The 23376-nt window shown below is 37.2% G+C and overlaps 1 protein-coding gene across 8 annotated transcripts in view; it reads right to left on the reverse strand.

The window, feature by feature from the left end:
• Positions 1–17655, reverse strand: part of CPEB3 (cytoplasmic polyadenylation element binding protein 3) — a 78243-nt gene extending 60588 nt beyond the window's left edge. For 7 of the 8 annotated variants that reach the window (XM_054163632.1, XM_054163631.1, XM_054163629.1 and 4 more), the window contains exons 1-2: positions 17502–17637; positions 16363–17273 (exon numbers count right to left, since the gene is read on the reverse strand). In XM_054163632.1, coding sequence (XP_054019607.1) covers positions 16363–17262 — 900 coding nt within the window. In that variant the 5' untranslated portion in view covers positions 17263–17273; positions 17502–17637. Of the gene's footprint in view, positions 1–16362; positions 17274–17501 lie in introns of all 8 variants that reach the window. The other variant, XM_054163624.1, reaches the window with a different exon arrangement.
• Between the last annotated feature and the right edge of the window lie 5721 nt (positions 17656–23376).

The raw sequence follows: 23376 nt of genomic DNA on the forward strand, positions 1-23376 counted from the left end.
ACTGCCCAAGCTGAGATATCATCCACACTAAAAATCCTTGACCCTGTAGTGTCCAATGCATTGAATCCTTGTTGGAATGGTCATCTGCACCTGTAGCACAACATGCACAATGAGCTGAGAGATACATCTGATCTGCCTAGTTTTTAATATGCAAGCAGCAAAACCTCGGGCACCTAGGCACTTCCGAAGACGCAGTTCCCTGTGTCTATATATTTCAATTCATCTGCTAACAGGAAGCGTCCAAGCTTCCTACATCCTGAAAAATACCTCACTTTCAGTAATTTATTTCAGTGTTCTGCATTTCCATGCTGCCCTAGATTTTCAAGCTTCCTTCACCAGTATGTGGCACAACTCTGACAAGCAACAAGATGGCCTCCACTCACTGAATTATTAACTGTTTCCAACAGAATACCCAAGCCCCAGTTAGGATCATAGAAGTCTCAGCATTTTTACTTATTAGATTCTGGGACATTGTATCTAGCATTATGATCAGAAAGAAGTGAGATCCTGGGGAACTAAAATTCTTATAGCTTAAAGAGCCTTCTTATCAATGCAAACTTCCTCACTGTGGTCATGGCTGCGTTTCATTCTTCTGTGACTGACATAAGCCTGGATTTGGCTGCACAGGATTGCTAAGCATTGCCAATTAAAGCTGAAGTCAATGGAAGCACAGCTTTGAATAAATACAGGGTAAAATGCCAGCACTGTTTTAAACTGGACTTGCTTGCTCTGTTCTAGCACCCACAGCAGGGCTTAGAACAGAAGGAAAATAGGTTTGTCTTGCTCCAGCATCCTGATTCAAAGCTGGAGGGGGGGAGGTGGGAAGTATTACAGAAGTTCATCTTGGGACATGCTCAATCTGCCACGACGGTGCACATGAATGATCACATATAGCAAGCTCTAAATAATCACTGAGCAGTCTTTAGCTTCTAGCAGATTCAGCTGTGATGCAATCTCACTCACATTCTCAGTTAAAGATTTTTTAAATACACAGCTTTGAAAAAGAGAGGGGATCTGAGAAACACGGTCACATGGTAAGGCAAAATGATTGCTTTGCAAAAGAATCAAAACCTGTAAATGTCAAGTGTTGCTTCCTTTGCAGCTTGGTGTTGGAATGCTGCCAACAACAACATGACTGACAACACAGATGCATGCAGAACGAGAATAACCAGAAATTTCAGTAATTTTTTTTTCCTTATATTGGATTTTATAAAAATCATACAAAATAAATAAGATGACATAAAATGGAGGGGGAGGGTGGGTGGGAAATAGGGTAACTGTATAACCATGATAAAGAACATTTCAAGGGAGCTACTAGCACTGTCTGAATGGAATTTTATGTTATAATTCCTCTTTGGTTTTTTGATCTTTCCAGTTCATTTTGGATAATACTAAACCAACCTGGATTCATTATGATCCTTTACTTTCTTATGCTATTATTGCTCTTGGAATGCCCAATGAAGAAACACAGGAACTTCTCATACACTTGTCTTTTCTTATTATCAACTGGAGCACATTTAACTTTCACAGGTATTCAAAAGTTCACTGGGCAAAAGGTGACTTTTTTTAAGCTTGTTCAAAAAGCATCTAAGGAAAATAAGGACACTTAATACAAATATAAAACACTAGCATATATAAATTATGGGAATATTCTAATATAATTCTAAAAATAAGATTCCAGAACTCTAGCTCACAATATCTGATCATCCTGTGTGTCTTGTACACATTTTTATAGATAACATGCAAGGACTCGGATTGAATCTAAAAGCCTTCCAAGTTCAACCTACTCAAACAAATTTTCCACATAGAAAGGTAAAGACCGTATCCAAACTTTACCCCCTCATAAATTCTGAGTTCTAAAATGTTACAAGAAAACTAAAACTGTTCCATGAAACATTTGCAATTTTATTTCCAAATGAACTAAAAAGCACAGAAATAGGAAGAAATATGACAGGCATTGTACAGAACTACAAATTATGTTATTCAGTTTAAAGGTCATTGTCATTTTGCTTTGCAACTGAAATTCCCTTTCACAACCCTAATATGTGCTCAAAATATATATATGAAAATATTCAGGCTTCATAGCCATAAGACTCAGCATCATGGTCATTTAAGCAGAATATGCTCACAAATTACTGAATATTCAATATTTGTTTGCCAACTGCAGGAAGGAAAGTAACAGATTTTACCCTGCCTTTTCCTAAACAGATATGGTAACTACAGAGCAGACCAAGAAGAATACATGAACACGTTTCCCATGTTTTGGGGTTGCAGGAAAGAAACCACAATATGGCCCTACTGGATACAAACTTATATACACACACACATACAGATGTATTTCTACATAATCAGAGCTTTATGTTAAACAATGGCCTACTTATTCTGTTCTTTGAAGCACCCTCAACTGTGAGGGCTCCTTTATGCCAAACATACTGCTTACATGATCACTAGTGTTATTTCTCCACTTCAGATTCAAAAGCAGTAAAGCACCTAGTCAAACGCTGACCCAATGCTCCAATAGAGCACACTGTTCATTGCCAGCACAGAGAAATATAACACCTTTAATGTTTCCTTTTGCCATCAAAACAATTAGACATTGTGGTTTTTAAAAAAAAAAAATCAAACAAAAACTTCACAACAAAAAAAAATAATCAAAAGAATGTACAAAACTGCTATTATTCTTACACCCATAACACCACTGGAGGGAATGATCTGCAGACGTTACAACTGACTGAGCACTCACTGACAGGATTTGTGTTTAGTCATATGTGATGTTTTAGATAAAAATCTGCTCATCAGCCCTGCTGTTGAATGCATTTCGAAAAGCTGATGTATCCACTTTCTATTATAGTTAGTGATTCCGGTAACAAATGGTCCTAACACTTGTAAAATATAGGATTAAAGTAGTTACACCAACACGATCATCAATTCAGAAAAAACAATCAAGTGGAAGAAAAAAAATAATTCAGCAGTAGAATTTACAAGGGCATTCATTATAGCCCTGAGCTATTAAAATGACATAATTTAACTGTTTTATTGTTCTGCTGTGCAAGAGTTCAACACTGATAAGTTACCTTGGGCTTCTACCATTCTGTTCAGTAGAATGTCCCATAGCAAGGGAAAACTAACAGCGGCCTAACACCTCATCAGTTAAATCAGCACGAGTTTAGTGCAAACCTCAAACAAGATGAAAGCACTATGAAAGATGCAAAGACCACAAACAGAGGAGAAGGCAGTATTGGGGATGCTACAGCATGACAGGGTCTGAAAGATCATGCTTCATAGTCTGGACTGCATAATGTGAAGGACAGTAGAGACATATACATAAGGAAGCTGTTGTCTCACAACAATTTACAGTAGGAGCAATCTGTCCACGGTATCACAGGATGAGACAAAATGGAGGATTGAAAAGAACACAAGTAATAACTGTCAGATGTCTGAGCATCTTTGCCCATCGCCTTCTTCCCTATGGCCATCACACTAAAGGAACCTCAAGGACTTCTGTAAAACAGCAAAACAATGTCACTAGAATAGTATCTAACTGGCATATTTCAAGGTAGGCTCACGTTCCATTTCTGTTGTGCTCAGGAAATAGCACCTCCTGAGCAAAAAAACCCCAAACCAACAAAAAACCCACCAACAAACCACAAACAAACAACACAACCTGCAAATCCTAGAACACCAGATAGACAGTTCAACAAAAAAGGGGTAAGACATTTCATCTATTCATAAAGGACAAGATCTTCACCGAGTGGTTTGGAGAATACCACTGGAAAAGGAATTTATTTTGCCATTTGAATACATACAGACCACTACTCTTCTAAAGGGAAAACAAGAAAATGTTTAGCAGGAGCAGGTGTTTGGGGAGGGGGAGTGGAGTCATTTACTGATATTTATGCACATGCCTAAACCAGGCCACAAACACTTTCAACGTAAAACAGCTCCAAGAGAACACAAGGTGACTTTTACAGTGTGATGTCATTTTGCATCCAGCAGGATTCAAAGAAAAGGTTTAATACACTAGCTGCCATATAATTTTAATTACTGAAATTACCCTGTAACTTGTCCAAGTCCTAACTTTATATTATTATAGTATGACTAATAATGCATGGCAAATTGTGGCACAAGAATTTAAAAAGTACTTTAAAGAGAAACATGCAAAAATCCACTCTCCCACCTTCTTAATGGGCATTGAGAATAGTTTAGCAGCTGGGACCCTATCAAGGAAATGATCTACCATAGGATCCCAAGCTGTCACAGTGCTCTCAAACTATGCACCTCCTTCTAAACATTAGTTGAAAACTGCTGTATAGCCACTAGGATAAGGCAAGGCTTTTCCTGAAGTGTCATTAGGTTAGAAATTTTAATTGAAGAATATTTGCTGTTAACAGTTTGATCAGCTTCAAAGTTACCAAAGGCTGCTTATGTGCAATCGAACATGCAGAGCAGCAATCCCAAGACTGGGAGAGTATTAAACGCCACCAAGGGGATGGAACAGCAAAAGTGGAGGAAAAAAAACAACCAGCCAAAAATTATGTTTTAATTAGAACATATATATGCAAGCAATTTAGTTTGAGATCAAATTTGCAAAAAGAAGGATTTTTTTCTAGTGGCAAGTACCGAATTGTCCCATGTATGAGGGGGAAAAAAATGGTTTAATAACAATATATTAAACCTACTACTTCATGTAATAAATATATTAAAATTAACTGACTCACACTATGCACAGCTGCATCTTTTGTTACCTAAGAAGCTTAAACACACACAGGATATGAAGAAAAGAACCAGCTGTCTCATGTACAAAGTGCCCGAATACTTATCTTAAAACCCTTAAAAATAACCAGAGCAGACATTTCTTCCTCTTCAAAGAGAAAAAGCCGTAAGCATTTTTGCATTGTTACTTAGGTGATATACATTCAAATTACTTCTGCACATTTAGATTTAATGAAGTAATGTAATTCAGAAATCACGTACAAGATATACAAGTACATGTATTAATAGGCAATTACCCAAAAAGAGACCTTCTTTATGTTAACTCCTCACAAAAATTGGGAAGCACACCCAGGAGCAAGAAAAACGCTTTTCTTTCACATTATATGAGCTAAACTGATTAGCACAGGGCAAATTTAGTACAGATTGCTCCAGACAAGGAAAATGTCTTGAGATAAAAGCCTGCTTGATTTGCCTTTTTTGGTACAAGGTAAATATTGACAGGCACCTTAAGAAATGTTGCTAGAAGTGAAGAACCAAGACGTTCAGTCACTTAAATACATTCAGGGAATGTACTGGAAGAAGCCAGGAGGACATAAGGCAGCTTCCATAACTGGGCATCACAGACAGAGGGGAAAATCAGGTAAACAAGGGTAAAGAGTAAAGGCAGGCAAACAGCTAACAACAAAGCCATGTCATCTGTCCAATTCTATGACAAATATCAGATGCATCTGAACGCTATTCAAAAGAAGCCAAAGGTGGCAAGGCACAGTCAACGGAATGACTAAAACTAGTCCAAATAGGAATGTCAGTACCATGCATATCTGACCAGCAAAATAAAATGAAGCAGGATATGAAACTATAGATGACAAACACAGTTTCTAGGTTTTGTGATTGAAATTTAAGGATTTCTTCACTTTTATAACTACAAAGCACACATAATGTAGCATAGTACATTAATGATGTAATATCCTAAAAAGTGTGTTTTCTGGTTCTTGAAAGAGTATGCTACAGTTGATCTAACAAGGACTTCAACCCAGCATTTCATATGGTGCTACAAGCAAGGTAACTATAGAAGTGTGTGGGGGGGAAAGGGTAATTAGTGCAAGTGAGGTAAGAAAGAAAAATCACAAAAAGGGAAAAGCAGAAATCTGCTGAAGAAAAACTACTAGTGGACGTTTTAAAAGCTAATTCTTGAAATCAATTTTATCAATAATGCTGACTGTTAAAGCAGGATCATGATAATAATATTTAGAAGACATCATCAGTACAGAGGAAATCAGCTCATTCTACAGAAATAACTGAATTTATTTGAAGAACTGCAGCACTACCTACAAGACCATGACCTTAAGGACTCTGTTTTCACTATAAACTAGGGTCCCATCAACCAGAAAGGAGGAGATAAAAAGGAGGAAGATGAGAGTTAGCTAGATAATTTCTGGACAATTATAAACTATGAATATAAACATTAAGTGTGAAAAGGTAAACTGCAGACAGTATAAAAAAGGGTAGAGTAAGGTTGCCTTCTATCACATCAGTATTTATTTTAAAGAAAGATGCTATTCTTATTTTATTTATTCTTTCAAATTATTCTGCTTATTCTACATGTCAAATGGAGCTGAAGACTCAGCCATATTTTGAAAAACTGACCAGTTCAAGTTTATACTCAAAGAAGGCTACTATGTAAGCGAAATAGCAAGAGAACTTCCCAGTTTCTCTAGAGAGCAAAGCATTCCAAACAAAATGTAAACATTTACTACAATCCATTTTCAAGAAGATTTAAATGGAGCACACAATGTCAGCTACTTTTTCCTTGCCTAGCAACAAAAAAAGTTACATAAGTCATTTACTATTTCCATTTTTCAAAACCATGTCAGAAAAGTGTGTTCCTGTTTAGACAGCAGAGGCAAAACTGTCTGCAGAAGCTTGCACCAAAACATTACTTGTAAACTCTGATGACGAGTATGGCTGATTTTATTACTCAGAAGGTACAGGTACAACATCACTTACTAGCACCTAAGAGTAGCAGAAGCCACCAAGCTGAGGATCCTTACCACTGAAATGCTGAACCCAGCCTGAAGTTTGCAAGATATTATTTTCAGAAATTCTCATCCACAGAAAGTGAATATGGTATAGTATGAACTTGGATTACTACGTAGGTAAAAAGGCACACTTTCATTTTGTATTATAAAATTCCCTACTTCTTATCCCTGATTTTTATTTGCTTCATCTTCTTGTTCTACCCTTAGCCTTCCTACTGCACTAAGGGCTTTGTGAGTTTTAAGAAAAGCCTTTTCTGGCTACTGAGAAAGGTTTCACTGTTTTTGATTTATTTTTAATTGTTGTAGGAAGAAACAATACGATTCTAGAAAGAACATCTGAATAAGGAAATTGTTTAACAAGACGAAATATTAGAGAATCATAATCTAAAAGAAAAGGTGCCTTTACAAATAGCATGAAGAAAAATTCCTAAAACATAAGGTATGTTATAAACACTTGACAGACTTGGTTATCACACATCCTAATGGTTACTAAGAACATCAATAGATTTGTTTATAAGTCATATGTTAACGTGCTGGATCCTAGCAATTGGCTAATACATTCATCATTTTTAACCCTTTACAAATACACAATTACTGTAAAGGTAATGTAGTAAATGGTAGTAACACTAAGAATCTAAATGTTAATTCATTAATGCTTTCCACAAATCTCCTTCACAAAATTAAATACTGCATTAAAAGATCTGCCTACAGATTAAAAAAAAAAAAAAGAGTAGTACTCTAGTAAACATTTCTTTGTTTATGGGAATTTAATATATTAGATTTAAGTTTTCTGAAGTATGATTGCTGTGCCATCATATAACATTTCATGATTGTCTATCACATGCTGCTAATTCTCCACCTTATTTCCAGCAGCTTAACACATGATAAGCTTTACAAAGCAGTTCAGATTTCTGTCTTTTACATTCTAGGTGTCTGCCTGATAAACTAAGAAGATGCAAGTTCTCTTGGACCTCAATCAATGCACTACTAGTAATACTCAAACAAGAATTTCTCAGAGCAATTCAAGAGCTTGCCATACCTGTGTACAAGATCTAAAAAATAAATTAATTACTGAACACAAGAAGAATGCATTACTTAAACTAAAGCAGAAGTACTATCTTATAAATAAGGGTTAAATTTTCCAGTAGTTTGTTGTTTGCTGGGTTTTTTGTTGTTTGTTTGTTTTTTTAATTAGATGGTCTAGAAAGATCAATTATCTCTTTTCAATCTTTTAAGTTAATGAGAAAGAAAAATTTGGATATTTGAAATAGAACAAACAAAGGGAATGACTATGATGATGGTCATACTGAAACGCAGCAGGACTGAAAATCTGAGATGATCTAACATTTAACAGAACATCTTGAAATTCTTAGCTATTCTAATTTAACAGAGCAACATTGTAAGCCTAAGTAAGTATGGTTTTTAAATACTATTTTAAATATCATCAGGAAAAAGCAATTGTAAAACTAGGGCATAAAAAACTAAATCTAGAATTCCATAAAATAACATCAGTCTTGGTAAAAGTATACACAACAGATAACAGCACAACTGAGCTGAGAAGACAGTCCAACGACACTTGGCATAAGCTCCAAAATTATTGACCCATTCCATGCCTTTTTGTTTAATGGTCTAAATAGTTTCACAGTAAGAACTGTTTGTTAAATACATTGTATGACATGTAACTAAATTAAACAGCATTTTGTAGTTAGAGGCCAGTAAGGAAGGTTTAGTGAAACATGATGATTACTGATATTATCAACACAGTAAAAATCAGGAACAAAAATCTGTCAAATTGGTTTCAATATTTTTAAATAAGGACAGAGACAGAAGAAATCTGAAGTTAGAGGAAGAGATTAGTGACATTAAAATTGATGTACACCCAGACAACCTTTAAGGATGTTAAGAAAGACTTTGTGAAAACCCTGTAATTCACACTTCAACGCACAAACACAATTTAAGCAGCCTAAAACGTTTCCATTGCTTCGAGCAGAATGAACAACTTCCAACAAGGAATTACACATTTTCATTTAATCTGAAAGAATATTTTACTATTCAAGTGCTATAAAATATCTGTGATGTTTTATTTTTAGCAACTTTCATGAGAAGCCATAATTTCAAAGTCTTCCTTCGTGAAATAAAAGGTACTCAGAAAAGAAAGTCTTTATATTCTGAGAATGAAATAAAAAAAGCCTCAGTAGGTGATTTTCTGTGTTTTGAAGAGCCACTCATATATAGAAGAGATTAATTTAGAAACATAATACATTATAGATAGCATTGCTTTCTAAAGTTGCCTGACATTTCTCATTAAAAGGTCAGCTTTAATTGCTTACAGTGTTGCCAAAAATAACATTTTTGTGTGAACCTTTTTAAGATGAGCACCTCCACAATAATTTTTCTACGTAAGAAAGATTAATTTTCCCGGTACATCCACTTACAATGACATAAAAGAAAACTACAGATATAAAAAATGTCCATGTTAAGGACACAATGCTTTCCTCAATTTATGTCAGAAGTGTTTTCCTGTCAATCTGTGTGAAAATCTATCCCAAGTCACACATTCTGGAAGCTGAATGCAGGGATGTCGAAGGAAAAAAAACAACAAAACAAACCAAAACAGAATCAGTTCAGCACATTCAGACTAAGTTGTCACTTAGTTAAAATTTCTGAATTTCTACAATTTTTAACTTCTACCTAATACTTGAGAGCTCCATTCTCCTTAAATTTATTTAAACCCACTTATACACCCTCATGTTATTAAGGTTTCACAGGAGTAACTGAACATGATTCAGCTGATGACTACAGGAGTTTATTGGGCCTTCTCGTCCAATTTGAAGCTTTGACATAGAAAGCAGAAAAAGGAAGGACAACCTAAATGAAAACCTTCCATAAAAAGGGAGATCAAAATGCAAGAACAGAAAGAAGTAGAAGAGAAGTTTGAAAGGGGTGAACAGTTCGGAGCTGGTAACACAACAACAAAGGCCACAACATCATGCTTCACCCCAAACTGACACCCATTGACAGTATGAGCTTTGTATGCATCACTTTCACTAACTTTGTTAAACCAAGAATGAACTATAGAATTGATGAAAAGACTTTTCATTTTCTAGCAATATTGCAACTCTTGCAAATTCTGCAAAAGCCAAACACACACTCAAAAAAAAGAAAGTTAGGAAATGCAGGAAATGTAAAGTCTACTAACTGCCATTATACTAAAAATCTTGAACCACTTTCCTTAACATATTACACATTATTATGATAAAAGCAAAAGCAAAATCAAAGCCACTGGGAAAGCCAGTGAAGTTTGTAAAGGCCTTTATTTCCTGTGGAGGTTTTTGCCACAATTGGGAAAATGTATTGATTCTTTATTTATGCATCTAACACTATCAAGTGATCAGTAGGAGGGAAAAAAAAAAAAAAAAAAAAAGAGGCCAGAGAACCTTAGATCCTCTCAAAGGTCCTAAACTGGATAGTTTTGCTGTGATGTTTTTCTCTTTATCATAATTTAAGAAGTTTTAAAAGCACAGTAGTCTACCCAGTCCAAGAAAAACTCAGATATATACCATTTAAGATCACAGAATCACCAAGGTTGGAAGAGACCTCAAAGATCATCAAGTCCAACCTGTCACCACAGACTCATTACTAAACCACGGCACCAAGTGCCATGTCCAATCCCCTCTTGAACACCTCCAGGGATGGTGACTCCACCACCTCCGTGGGCAACTATATAACTCTAAACAGTGCTATCTTGTAGCATCCCCTTGGTATGCTTTAAGTCAAAATTATTGATTTATTGGTATACATTAATAACTTTAATATTCTTAAGGAAGTCCTGCCTATATATGGAGTCGCTCCAAATATCCATACTCAACTCACACCTTTGCTCCCCCTTTACTAACTTCAAGGGCTTATCTACGATTCAACTGATTCAATTTAAAATCAACAAGTAATTAGGTCTCAAACCATCATACTTTAAATATGAATATTTCAATTAATCTGAAAATGCAGACATATAGAACTCAATAAAATTTAAAATCCAAATAACATTGTAAAATATTTCCCAAGTACTAAGGCTAGAACATCATGTATCTGCTTGCATCTGTTACACTGGAAAAGCACTAGACAAGAAGGATATGGACATGCTGAAACATGTCCACAGAAGGGCCACAAGGATGATCAGAGGGCTGGAGCACCTCTCCTATGAGGACAGACTGAGAGAGTTGGGGCTGTTCAGTCTGGAGAGGAGAAGGCTCCGAAGTGGCCTTCCAGTATCTTAAGAGGGCCTACGAGAAAGCTGGTGAGGGACTTTTTAGGGTGTCAGGTAGCAATAGGACTAGGGGGAACTGAGCAAAAATAGAAGTGGGTAGATTCAGATTGAATGTTAGGAAGAAGTTCTTTGACATGAGACACTGGAACAGATTGCCCAGGGAGGTGGGAGAAGCCTCATCCCTGGATTTTTTTAAGGCCCGGCTGGCTGCCGCTCTGAGCAACCTGATCTAGTGTGAGCTGTCCCTGCCTGTGGCAGGGGGGTTGGAACTAGATGATCCTTGAGGTCCCTTCCAACCCTAACAATTCTATGATTCTACCATGATATTTTAATATTCATAATCAGGCTTCTTACTATGGTATACTTACTATCAGGTTAAGAAAGGAGAAAGGAGGGGAGGGGGGTGGGAAGTGCACTAAATTATTTCCATAACAACCAGCCCCTTTTTTTTAATTGTTGTTATTGTTAATACAGTCACAGGCTGCCAGTACTTACATGTAATTGTCTAAGAAAAACTAAGATTAGACTACTTGTTAAGAAAGTTTTCAATCTACTCATAATGCTATTAGGTATGGTTATCTACTAAACTGTCAGGAAACCAGAAAGTCAAATTTAGACTAAATAAATACCACATTGTAAAAGGTAATCTTCAAATAGACCTATTGCATACAACTGTTTGATGATCTTGAAGGTCTCTTCCAACCTGGCTTATCTATTCTATTCTATACTTCTGGTTGAAAAAAGTAAATCTAGGTTTTAAAATGGCTTTAAAAATGACAGTCACCAGAGTGTATTGGTAATTAAAGCACCTTTGCTCATAAATATGAAACTATTTGTTCTAATACATTTCAGGTTACTGTAGTGTTAAGCAATAGAACAATGACGACAAAGCTACAGCCAATTCCTTGCTTGTGAAGAAGTCATCACAAACATTATAAAATTGAAGTTACTTGTGTATACAATATTCTTTTCTGTAGGGCTTGATAATATCACATTCATTTACTGCATAAGCATGTGACTGCATATGTATGTATGTGCATACACATCATTTGAGTATCAGACTGTATTGACATGGGAAGCTAAGTATGGGCTAATACCAAAGGCCTGAAAAACTTCAAATGTTTGAAGAAAGCAAAAAAAAACCCATCACACTAGAATTATAAACATTATACTGTGGCTGTTCTCTTGCCCTTCATTCCACTTAAACAACTACAGTGTGCTTAGCACAACACAAAATCCTTGCACCTGCTGATGTATTACTACTTAGAGTATCTATATCTAAATGTATTAATATACATGCATCCAAATATATACTTAAATATACATAATTATACACAAGTTCATTGCATGCTTGGATTTGCACTTCAAATATGAAATATTGAAGTAATATATGATTTACAAACTTAGCTTCTAATTTTATCTGGGACAGACTAATTACTATTAAAATCAAGGAGGTAAAAAACTGAACACCAAAATACCTCCCCAAAAACCTCTCAGACTCCCTGCAAAAGACTATATGCTAAAACTACCTTTCTCCACAAGAAATATCACATTATTTATTTCTGCTAGAGAAGTATTTATCAGTGAAGCTGCCAAGAATTACTTGATCTATGTCAGAATCTTCAGAGCACCAAATTGCTGTGTATTTTAAACGTAAAACTTGCAACTGTAGATTTTTTTGACTGTTTCCAAAGAACATTAGCCAGAAAGCAGCAAAACTTGGAACAGTTTCGCAGAAATTGGTATTATTGTGTTGGTATTAAAAATCCACAGGGCACACTTTAGCATACTGGTTTCTGAACATTTAATTCCTTCTCTGTCTTCTCCACCATAAGAATTTCTTATCCACGCTTCCAAGGGTCTATTTCAGGCACCAGCAATCCTCCTAACCTCACAAGCTGTGTCCCAGTATCTTCATATGGCCAAAAGCCAAAGGAAATACACTCTTTACCTGAGAGAAGTGAAGGAGCAGAGAATTCTGGGAGTAGATCAGAAGGACAAGATGACAATATCTCTCTTCAAGCCTCATTACTCCACTGTAAAAAGGAACTGAACTGTTGCCCAGGTCACAGGGACAATCAGTTAATGTCAGCTTCAAATGCCAGAAATGCAGATCACCTAGCATAACTGCACAACACTAGTGCTTGTCACATGACAACCTTCACTCGTCACTCAGAAATTGCAGAAGAACAAACCAGCCACATTTCTGTATTTCATAACTGGCCTTGTTCCACATCTACTCCTGTGACCTTACTTCCAACTCTTATTTGCTACATTACATTTCATTCTAGATCGATTGCTTCTTTCCCCTTTCAACTATCAGCTTTGTATCTTTGTTTTTTACACACACATATATATATGTGTGTATACAGTGTGATCAATTTTCCTCAGTGAGTATATGAAACAATGTCCTTCAAAACATTTTCAGTTGCCTTTCAACACCAATCACAAAGCACATGCTAGCAGAATTCCTACCAATTGATATTTTAAATGTTTGGCTCCTTAGGACAGACACCAATTGATCTTGACACACAAGGTGCACTAATGTATTTCTCAAACTTGCAAATGAAGACATCTAGCATCTTGCTTTATATACATGTGTTGAAGAAAAGCATTTTCAAACTCAAATGTGTTGGGTTTTTTTTCTATAAATAGTTACATCAGTAGTTGAGTATTAGCAGTACTCAAATATTACAGACCCAGAACACAAATCTGTATTAGTCTTCTGCTTAGAATTGTTCATCACGGCAAAGACACGTATTTTAAAGACCAGCTATCATTCACGTCAATTCAACCGGCTGACACACTAATAGTTTTCTTCTTACTTAGAACATCTTGAGCTTTGTATCTTATTAAGGAATTTAATTAAATATAAACCACACATTTTAAAAAGTCTTACAATCTCAACATATGAGAAAATAACAGGTTAGCATAAACGACCTGTTAATGTGCACTAATATGTTCCGAGGAAGCGTACTGAAAGGTATTTCTGAAGCAGATCAGAAAAGCTCACTCATGAAGGGTGGCAGACGTACACGGATAAATCTGCCAGAATTACTTGATAGTGCTGACAAGCAGAACTTACTGTGTCAACTGTGTCAACATATTGCCCATTTTCTGAGAGGGGAAAAAAAATAAAAATAAGATAGAGAAAGGGGGGAAAAAAAAAGCAAGCAATAGTATGGTTTCAAGACACCTTTGCCAATTTATTAAGTACAGGAGCAATCAACACTAACCCAGACTACAAGCTTGTATGCAGAATTCTGCAGCCTGTATTAAAAATAACCTATCAGGAAAAAGCACAAGTTGCCTGAGTTTCTGAAATGAGATGGTTATTCCAGCTATGGCTTAGAGTAGTTACTTTCATTTGAACAGGAGAACACCGGGTCAAACTCACAGACAAGAAAACAAGTTTCCAGATTTACATATTGACTAATACCTTAGCTTGACAAAACCCTTAATTTAAAAAAAAAAAAATAAATCCCTTTTTTAAAAACCATTTATCTACTCTTTTCTCCCTCCTAGTGATGAAAAAATGTCTGCTGGTTTAATTTGTGACAAACTACAATCACAATAATAAAGTTGTGTATTCATTAAAGATGGATCTCACCAAACAAACCACAGAAATCAGACCACTTACTGTTGGTTTCCCTAATTCGAATCTATCACATTTTGTAATGCCTTACATATAGACAAGTTAAATAAAAGAATAACTGCAAATTGAAACACATTTCCCACTTCTAAAAAATGACCGGGAGCTTTTGTGGTGCTGTGCTTTGTGCAACGTAGTAGTTTCACCAAGCGTATTGTGTCTGAAACACAACCTTTCCACAGACTTCAGTGCTTCACAGACATTGACCTGCAGTGCCCTAGAAGCCACTCCGCCTTCATTTAGGGTAGCCAATAAAAAATTAGCAACTCTCCCTTTAAACAGAATGAAGCAGCAAAATGAAATTTCAGGGCTGACTAAATGGTGCTCTCTTTAACTGGGACTGGAAAGTGCATAGGAATGCATATATATTACTTGAATAATCTCTTAAAGTAATGAGGGACAGGGGTGTTTTTTTTCTAACTTTGTTTCTGATACTAAGTATCTATCCAGGTGCTATTCTTACCAGACTGGTAAGTTACAGATGTTTGAGAGTTCACATTTTGTTGAGAAAATTATTACCAAAGAGAAAACACATACGAATGATTTCATTGTATTTCAGAACAGAACGTTTCAATTTGTCTGAGACTGAAGAAAGCTAACCTAGAAGACACGTGAGATTCACTTAACCTTGTATAGATCTAACTGCAAGTGCATGCTGTGCTTTTTTTTTCTCCCCAACTTAAAATGGATTTCACACCATGACAGGTTTCATTCTGCATTAAAATTGCAAATCTTCTATGTGGCCCAGTTTCAGCTGCGATTGATCTGCTTTGCACAAAACAAAACCCAACAAAACCCCACACACCCCAAACAAAAAAAAAAAAAAAACCAACAGTAAAGGGCACTGCAGCTTTAAATATTTCAGAGCTATGTAGCTAGTAAATAGCCTCCATTGCAATATGGCTCTGAAGGTCGTGTCCTATTGTCTCTTTTCCTTGCAAATATTTTGAACAGCATAAAAATGGTTTATTTTATACAATACCTCCCTGCCGTTTCTAAATCACGTCAATTGTATTAGGCATTTCCTCACTGGAAAGGACGATACGACACTCTTTCCATACACACCCACGCTGCTTCTAGATATATTCATAATGTCCACTGTGAATATAACAGCAGGGTGCATATATCAAACACATACAGCTTTTCATATGGATACCTTACGTGAATAAACTCCCTGTTAAATCCCACCACGACATAAGGACAATTAGTTATTACAATGGTGATAAAATAATTAACTGGATTTCAGGTCATGAAGCATCTTTGGTTAAAATCAACAGGCCAGTTAGAGAACTGAAGCCAGCAATTTCAACATCACATTTTTCACATATGGGAAAATAATGGAAAAAAAAAATTTAAAAAAAAAAAATCTTAAAAGACAGCACCAAGAGAATATACACCTGTCAAACCTGCTTTTCACGCCAAAATGAAACAAACAACAACAACAAAAAACCCAAGTCCTGTCACATTTAAGAATAAGTTACAAGAAAAATAAAACTAGAAACCTTAAACCAGAGTTGAGATTCTTTGTGTATGCACTCCCTAGGATCAAACCCCACTTCTTTCATATAAGATTGAATGCAAATATGAGTTATGGAGCTGCCTCTCGGATAGAACAGCAACATGAAATACACCCCTGCAAAAAATACAGCTTTGAAATAGCTGTCACCATGTAGAAGGTGCATGTAGTCATTTACCTGAAAAGGCAACAGATTGTTGCCATTGTCCGTCCTGAACGCGTTGTCTTCCATCCAGGATTTGGGGGTTAAGGGTGCAGCCCGTGGGAACTTCGGAGGGGCAATGACATTGCTGGAGAATGGTTTTTTAAGGGGTGAAATGGGATTGAGGGGGGAGGGTACACCAACACCCACTCCCACACCAACCCCTACTCCAACTGCCCTTCGAGGGTCCCTACCAGCCTGCAGCCCACCCCAAGGGTTGGAAGGTGTACTCCAAGCTGCATTTTGATGGTTATTCCAGCTGGAGGAGGAAGAAGAAGAGGCAGAGGAGGAAGACGGTTTGCTGGTCATGATGGGCTGATGGCTGTAAGCAGCATTTCTCTGTGCAAAAGGTGCCTGATTAGGGCTTACAGGTGACCTCCGCTGCTGCTGCTGCTGCTGCTGAGCTTGCTGCTGCTGCTGATGTTGGTGGTGTTGAGTCTGAGCTAGGCCAATCTGAGGCGAGAAAGTGCCACCAAATACAGGATTGACATGATGTGGAAAATTCTGGAAAAGCATTGTCCCATTGACTGGAGTAATCCCTTGGAAAAAGCTATCATCCACCGTGTTTGTGGTCCCTGTAGACCAGGTGCTGCCGAAGGAGGGAGACAAGGAGGTGCCGGCTGCAGGTTCTTGTTGAGGCTGGTGAAAGCTCAAACCAGGCAAAATGGGAGACTCCATCTGCATCTTCTCTTTGCTATTTTGGGAAGGAGCCGATGTGCCGATAGTAGTCACTGAACTGTTGTCTTCTGGTTTGGGTGTCTCCGACGATATGGGTGTAGAGGGGGCTTCTGCTGAGTTTGGATCTTGCTGCTGCTGTTGCTGCCGTTGCTGCTGGGGCTGGGCTTTGCTTTTGTCCATCAGTAAATCATCCTGCATGGTTTGCGCAGCTGAAACAGTAGGGGAAAAAAACCACAAAGACAGATTATTAACATTGTCATTCGTACCACAAACCAGGCTGTTTTAATCATTTGCTGGCCAATAATTTCCTCCTATTCCTAGTGCTATGCTACAGCAAATTGCAAGGCAAACGCGTAATCTTCCCCCTCCCCCATTTAGGAATATGCAACCTTTGATCGTGCTAGATTGACGCTAAAATATTTTTTAAGATGCTTCACCCTTTTTGATGCCTTGTTTCCCTTCAGTCTAAATGAGAGATGTGCTTATAGGGCAGAGATATACAGCAATTTCGCCACGTCTCTTTTCTCTTACACCGGAACTCAGAGCTCTCACCCTGCAATGAGAAACTGATTCTGGTTCCTGTTTTTCCAAGCACCCTCCTCCTCGTCCACCTCCTCCCCCTGGTTATTTGCATACGTCAATAAATACTGCTGCGTCCTTCAGCAAGGTTAAAAAGACACCAGTCTTCACTCTTCTCCACCCCCTTTTCTATTAAGGGACCTTTAAAGGAGCCGGGTACCGATTTTCCTTAATTAACAAACAAGCTTTCAATTATTTCAATTTATCAGAGAGAAAGCACACACGAAATCTCGCACTGACACAGGAGCGGGTCTTAGCTGCACAGTCCCTTTCTGCCCTTTTTCTGCCGCACAGCTCTCTGCTTGCTTGGGCAGGAGAAGCGCTCGCAATGTTGAGAGGAGGGGGGGTTAGCGGGGGTGTGGGGTGTGTGGATTGGATATGGAGACACTTCATGTACAAAGCCGCCGATGGGAGTTATATTTGCCTTCAGTGACCTTACGATCTTTACGTAAAATGCTGTTTTACATCAAAGCAGTCCTTTGCTTAAATGTATTTCTACTTGCTTTATTTTTTATATGAAATCAACAGTAATCTGTTAATTAAAAAAAAAAAATAGAAGAAAAAGAACAAGAAGAAAAAAAAGGAAAAACAAACCAAGGTCAAAATGAGCAGATCTGGGAGGTATTACTAGGTTATGTTTCCGATGCTTTCACGGTGAAGAAATTGAAACACTTAGAAACATGCTACATTTTAAAAGCCATCTTTATATGCACAAAGTCTAGTGATGCAAAATTATTTGCTAAATCAGTACACAAGTTTAGACTTTAAAAAGTAAATGTATGTAGAATGTCTGAGTCATATCTGCTAGAAAAGGCACTTCATATAAAATAGAACAGAACATATAATGTCATCATTATTTTTAAAGCACAATAGTACTCATGCACATACAGACAATGAGCAGCAAATGTATGAAACTAGAATAGGAACCTCCACATTTTGCAGACTTAGCTAATTGAAGAGATCATTCTAGCCCTCAAAAGTATCATAAATGAGCAAAAAATCACTTACTTAAAGTAACTGCATAAAAGATGGTCGCTGCTGAACTGCATTTCTATTGAATTAATCACATAACATGCAAATAACTAAGACTGCAAATTTTTTTAGGATTGTTATTGTAATGTAATGAAGTTAAACCAAATCAATTAACTGTTTAAGAAAGGTGACAAAGAGTGAAATCGATGATGCTCTCCTTTCTGCCATGAACAGTTTTCAAATAGTCCATGTGTGTCTTTAATGTTTTTTGTTTCTTTTTTTTCCTCTCTTTCTTTTAAATCTCTTCAAAACAATACACTCCCTTTTCAGTCAAAACAAATGTCAGGATAGGTTTCTGCTATCAGTTAAGTTACTACTCATGCTCCCTCTTATTTACCTGTTCAGTATGTAAACTGAACAGCAAGGGTTTGTGAACAGAATATGCAGTGAGACAACACCAAAGCAAGCTCCTGAAAAAAAAAAAGGGAGTAAACTATTGCGTCTGTGCTGCTGGTGCACAGGGCGCAGAAAACCTTGGGAGGCCATTTAAAGCAATACTTCTGTAAGCCATAGAGTTCTGTGTAGCTTCCCATTAGCTCAGTTTCTATCAAAATCACTATTACTCCCAAGGTTACATAAAATTATTGATGATTCCAACATCAGAGAGGAAAAAAAGGTTATATGTATCCTTCCTCTGATTCTGAGGTATCAGTATAAAAATACATTTAGAGAGAAAAACATAGCAACTGAAATGTTAAAATTCTGTCGTCAATAAAGTATATTTAAATCAGTTAGTCACTGGGTTATCTATAGTGGCTAGCGCAACAGTTGCTTCAAATATGTACCTTGACTTAGTTAACTGGTTTTGAACTTTATCCTAAGGACTGTAACTCACATTCATTCTCCTATTGCTTCTTAAAGGTAAAAACCACTGCGCAACTCAACCCTTTTGTCAAGGTCAAGACCTACCTTTAATGAATGAAGCCAGCCTGAATGGAAAAACACTGGATAATAAACTGCTTTGAAAGACAGGCCAGCCAATGTCTAATGCTGGACTAATATGCAGTACCTCTTGATTATTTGCTGGTGTGAGTATTTGTACAAATTTGCAACCCGTTACAGGAAATATATAACCCCATAGCAATACCAGCTCCATTTGCATGCAGTAACCCACACAGTCAACACAGAATTTTTTAAGGAACAGTTACCTTTGGATTTTCAGTATTTAAAGATCAACCAAATGACAGTATACTTATTTTCTTCTTTCAGCTTTGGTATGTTACAAATAGTCGACTGCTCTGGCAAGAGTACTTTGACAACTGTGAGCTTTCAGCGCATGCTCTCCCAAGGAATCATGGGGTTTGAAGTCTTATCTATAGATGGCATTTCACTACTGCCTGTCCTGAAAGGAAGAGGACTTGAAAAGTGTTTGCTAAAACACTTGCATCACTACTTTCTGGAGTTTATGTTGGATTATATGGTCAGCCTGCCTTAAATCAATGCTGTAATCAAGAGTTTCTTAATACTTGCTCTACTTTGTTTGTGCTACTCCGGATCATTAAGGATAAGAAAACTGCTCTCTTAAAGCAGTTGAAACTACCTTATTTGAAGAAATATCCCAGCTGTCACAGGGCTGGCTCTAACCATCCTATACCCTCCTTTATATGCCTGTTCACGTCTGGATTATTGCTTTTCACGTATTTGAGGATTCACTTGGAAAGAGCTGCGCCCTTACTGTCAGTTCTTCCCAGGTGACAGCTTCACTTTGTAGATCAATTATTAAGATAGGGAGAGTGTTCCTTATGATACTCACAAATTTGAGAAGCACTCCAGAACCAAAGAGAATCAGAATGTAAAGACAGGGGTTTTTCATCAACAAGCCAATAGAAGAAATCAATTACTTTGTTTCTGTCAGCCAACTCTTTTGTAACTGGAAGTTAGATAAAAAACAGCTGTACCAGAACACACTTTGGTATCTGAATTACTTGACCTGGGACAGGTCCAAAGAAACAAAGGTAAGAAAGGCCCAAATCGGCCTATTTAAGTCAATGAACATTGTATTGAGTGTATTTTTACTTTATGAAATTCATTATGAAGCAATTTAAGCATACAATGACTATGAAAGCATGCTAGTCTTTTTTCCAGAAAGTAAATATTCCAGCTAGTTTGAAGGTTAAAATGAAGTAGTATGTTACTGAAACAAAAATAGTTTTATTGTAGAAACATTTTTCTCAGCTGAGATTTTTTTTTTCATTTCAGCTGAAGCGAGGGCTCCTTGGTATTCTTAAAGATGAAATCAAGTAGATAAAAAATGCCTAACTGATCTCCTAATTTCATTTTACATATTACTGTCATAGCAGTTAAAATGCAATTTTGCCCAAATAGAATACTTCCATATTGCCAGGCTACTCAGCTTTGTTGAAAACAGTGAGTGTCCTAAACTTGTCAAATCAAGAGACCTACACTAAGGTACTGTTCCTTCATTATTTGGCCTCATTTTCAGGCCTTGCTGAAATAGTCAGATAAGCATTTAATATACCTCCATATTATTCTTTCAGTAATTGCTTGCCATCTTTATTAAGCTTAAATATGTGTAAATTTGTTATCAAACAGTTTAGTATTTTAAGATTTGATCTTTTGACATGAAACTGATACCCAAATTTAGGGCTTCTATTGGTTTTGGTCATTTTCATTAAATTCTGTACTTGCCTTCAAATATGCAGTGTTATTTAATTCAAGATGACTTCCATTCTTGTTAATATCATTGAGGCCAAACTCAGCCAGATCTCAATGAGTGGCAATCATTTTCCCTCACTTTGCATTGGTGAAAGGGAGCCTGTTCTCAGGAGAGTTCTCTTTGGGCTCAAATGCAGCTGTTACCAGGTGAAGGTAAGAGAGGACAAAAAGAGATGTGCAATGAACATCATGGAGACATAAAGAACTAAGAAGAACCTATTCATGCATGATAAGGGAAACAAGAGTTTTATAGTAGAAATTTCCAATGCAAAGAAGAAAGCATAAAGAATAAAATTGGGAAATAAAATGGAGAGAAAAAGAAGATGAGAGAGGGTTGAATTGAAGGAGGAGACTGTTAGGAGAATAAAGCAAGCATGTGAATAGAGCAGCTGCATATCTAGTCTGGTTAAGGGGAAGAGATGAGGATGAAATGACAACTCTTGCTCTGTCAGGGAATAATTTTTTTCCTCAAATTTAGTAACAACTAAATACATAATATGTATTTTAGGATATGTGTGTTTTAGCATCACACTTTGATTCTTGGAAGAACAGACAAATACTCCTGAACAACAAAAAGGCACAAATAATTTTCAGAGCTCAGAGCCACATCCAGCCTGGCCTTAAAAAAAGTCCAGAGATGAGGCTTCTACCACCTCCCTGGGCAACCTGTTCCAGTGTCTCACCACCCTCATGGTAAAGAATTTCTTCCTAACATCCGATCTGAATCTACCCATTTCTGTTTTTGTTCCATTCCCCCTAGTCCTATTGCTACCTGACACACTAAAAAGTCCCTTACCAGCTTTCTTATAGGCCCTTTTAAGACACTGGAAGACCATGATAAGGTCTCTTTGGAGCTTTCTCTTCTCCAGACTGAATAGCCCCAACTCTCTCAGTCTGTCCTCACAGGAGTGGTGCTCCAGCCCTCTGATTATCCTCATGGCCCTTCTCCAGACACGTTCCAGCACGCCCAGATCCTTCTTGTAATAGGGGCTCCAGAACTAGACACAGTACTCTGGGTGGGGTCTCACCAGAGCAGAGTAGAGGGGGATAATCACCTCCCTTGACCTGCTGGCTATGCTTCTCTTGATGCAGCCCAGGATGTGATTGGCTTTCTGGGCTGCAAGTGCACATTGGTGTCTCATGTTGAGCTTCTCATCCACCAGCATCCCCAAGTCCTTTTCTTCAGGGCTAGGAATAAAGCTAGCCTCCCTCTTTCCATTTGTAATATTTGAGAATAAATACATAAATCCAAAGCATATGGGTAGTCTAGCTGATCTGTGCTCTGGCCAATAGACAATGCCCATCTTGTCTTGACCAAGACAAGAAATCAGAAACTCTGATATCTAATATTGTTCTTATGTTTCATAAACAGCTGTAATTGGGACAGTCAGTATCAGGCTCTCCTCCAGGAAGCCATGTCCATATGGTTTACTCAGCCCACTGTACATCCAGGACTTCTCAGCAGTGCAAACAAAACTGAAATTTACTGTCCAATAAGTACAAAATGTATTTGCTATGACAGGATGTCAGCACGCCGCATTCTTCCTACTCGATTCTATGCATACTGATTGTAAAGAACATTTTACATGACCATAAGTACTTTAGCATTCCTGTGTATGATATTCATAGCAATTAGAAAATAAACAACACCCTTCCCTCTCTATGTAATACCTCTGAAGCCCAAGTCTGGGTATTTTACACATATTTTTACAATACTTTAATCTCAACAAAGCCTCTAAAAAAAACCACACTGATTTTTCCCTAAGGCAGCACAGTCAAGAATCCAGTATGTTCACTAAAATCTCTTTCCTGTTCTACTTGATCTATATAGTCACATATATTCACCACACAAGTTCCACTTGTCTCAATCAAGAACAGATGTAGGTAGATGCAGCTGTACAATTGTGGGGTTGGCCCTGGAAACTACTACCTTGTACAGCTACTGCAGTATAACAAAATTGCAATTTACACAAGGTATCAGGGATTAGCTACATGCAATAAAACTTTTTAAAAGAGGTATTTATT

The sequence above is a fragment of the Dryobates pubescens genome, chromosome 8 (assembly GCF_014839835.1).
Source record: "Dryobates pubescens isolate bDryPub1 chromosome 8, bDryPub1.pri, whole genome shotgun sequence".
Classification (NCBI taxonomy): Eukaryota; Metazoa; Chordata; class Aves; order Piciformes; family Picidae; genus Dryobates; species Dryobates pubescens.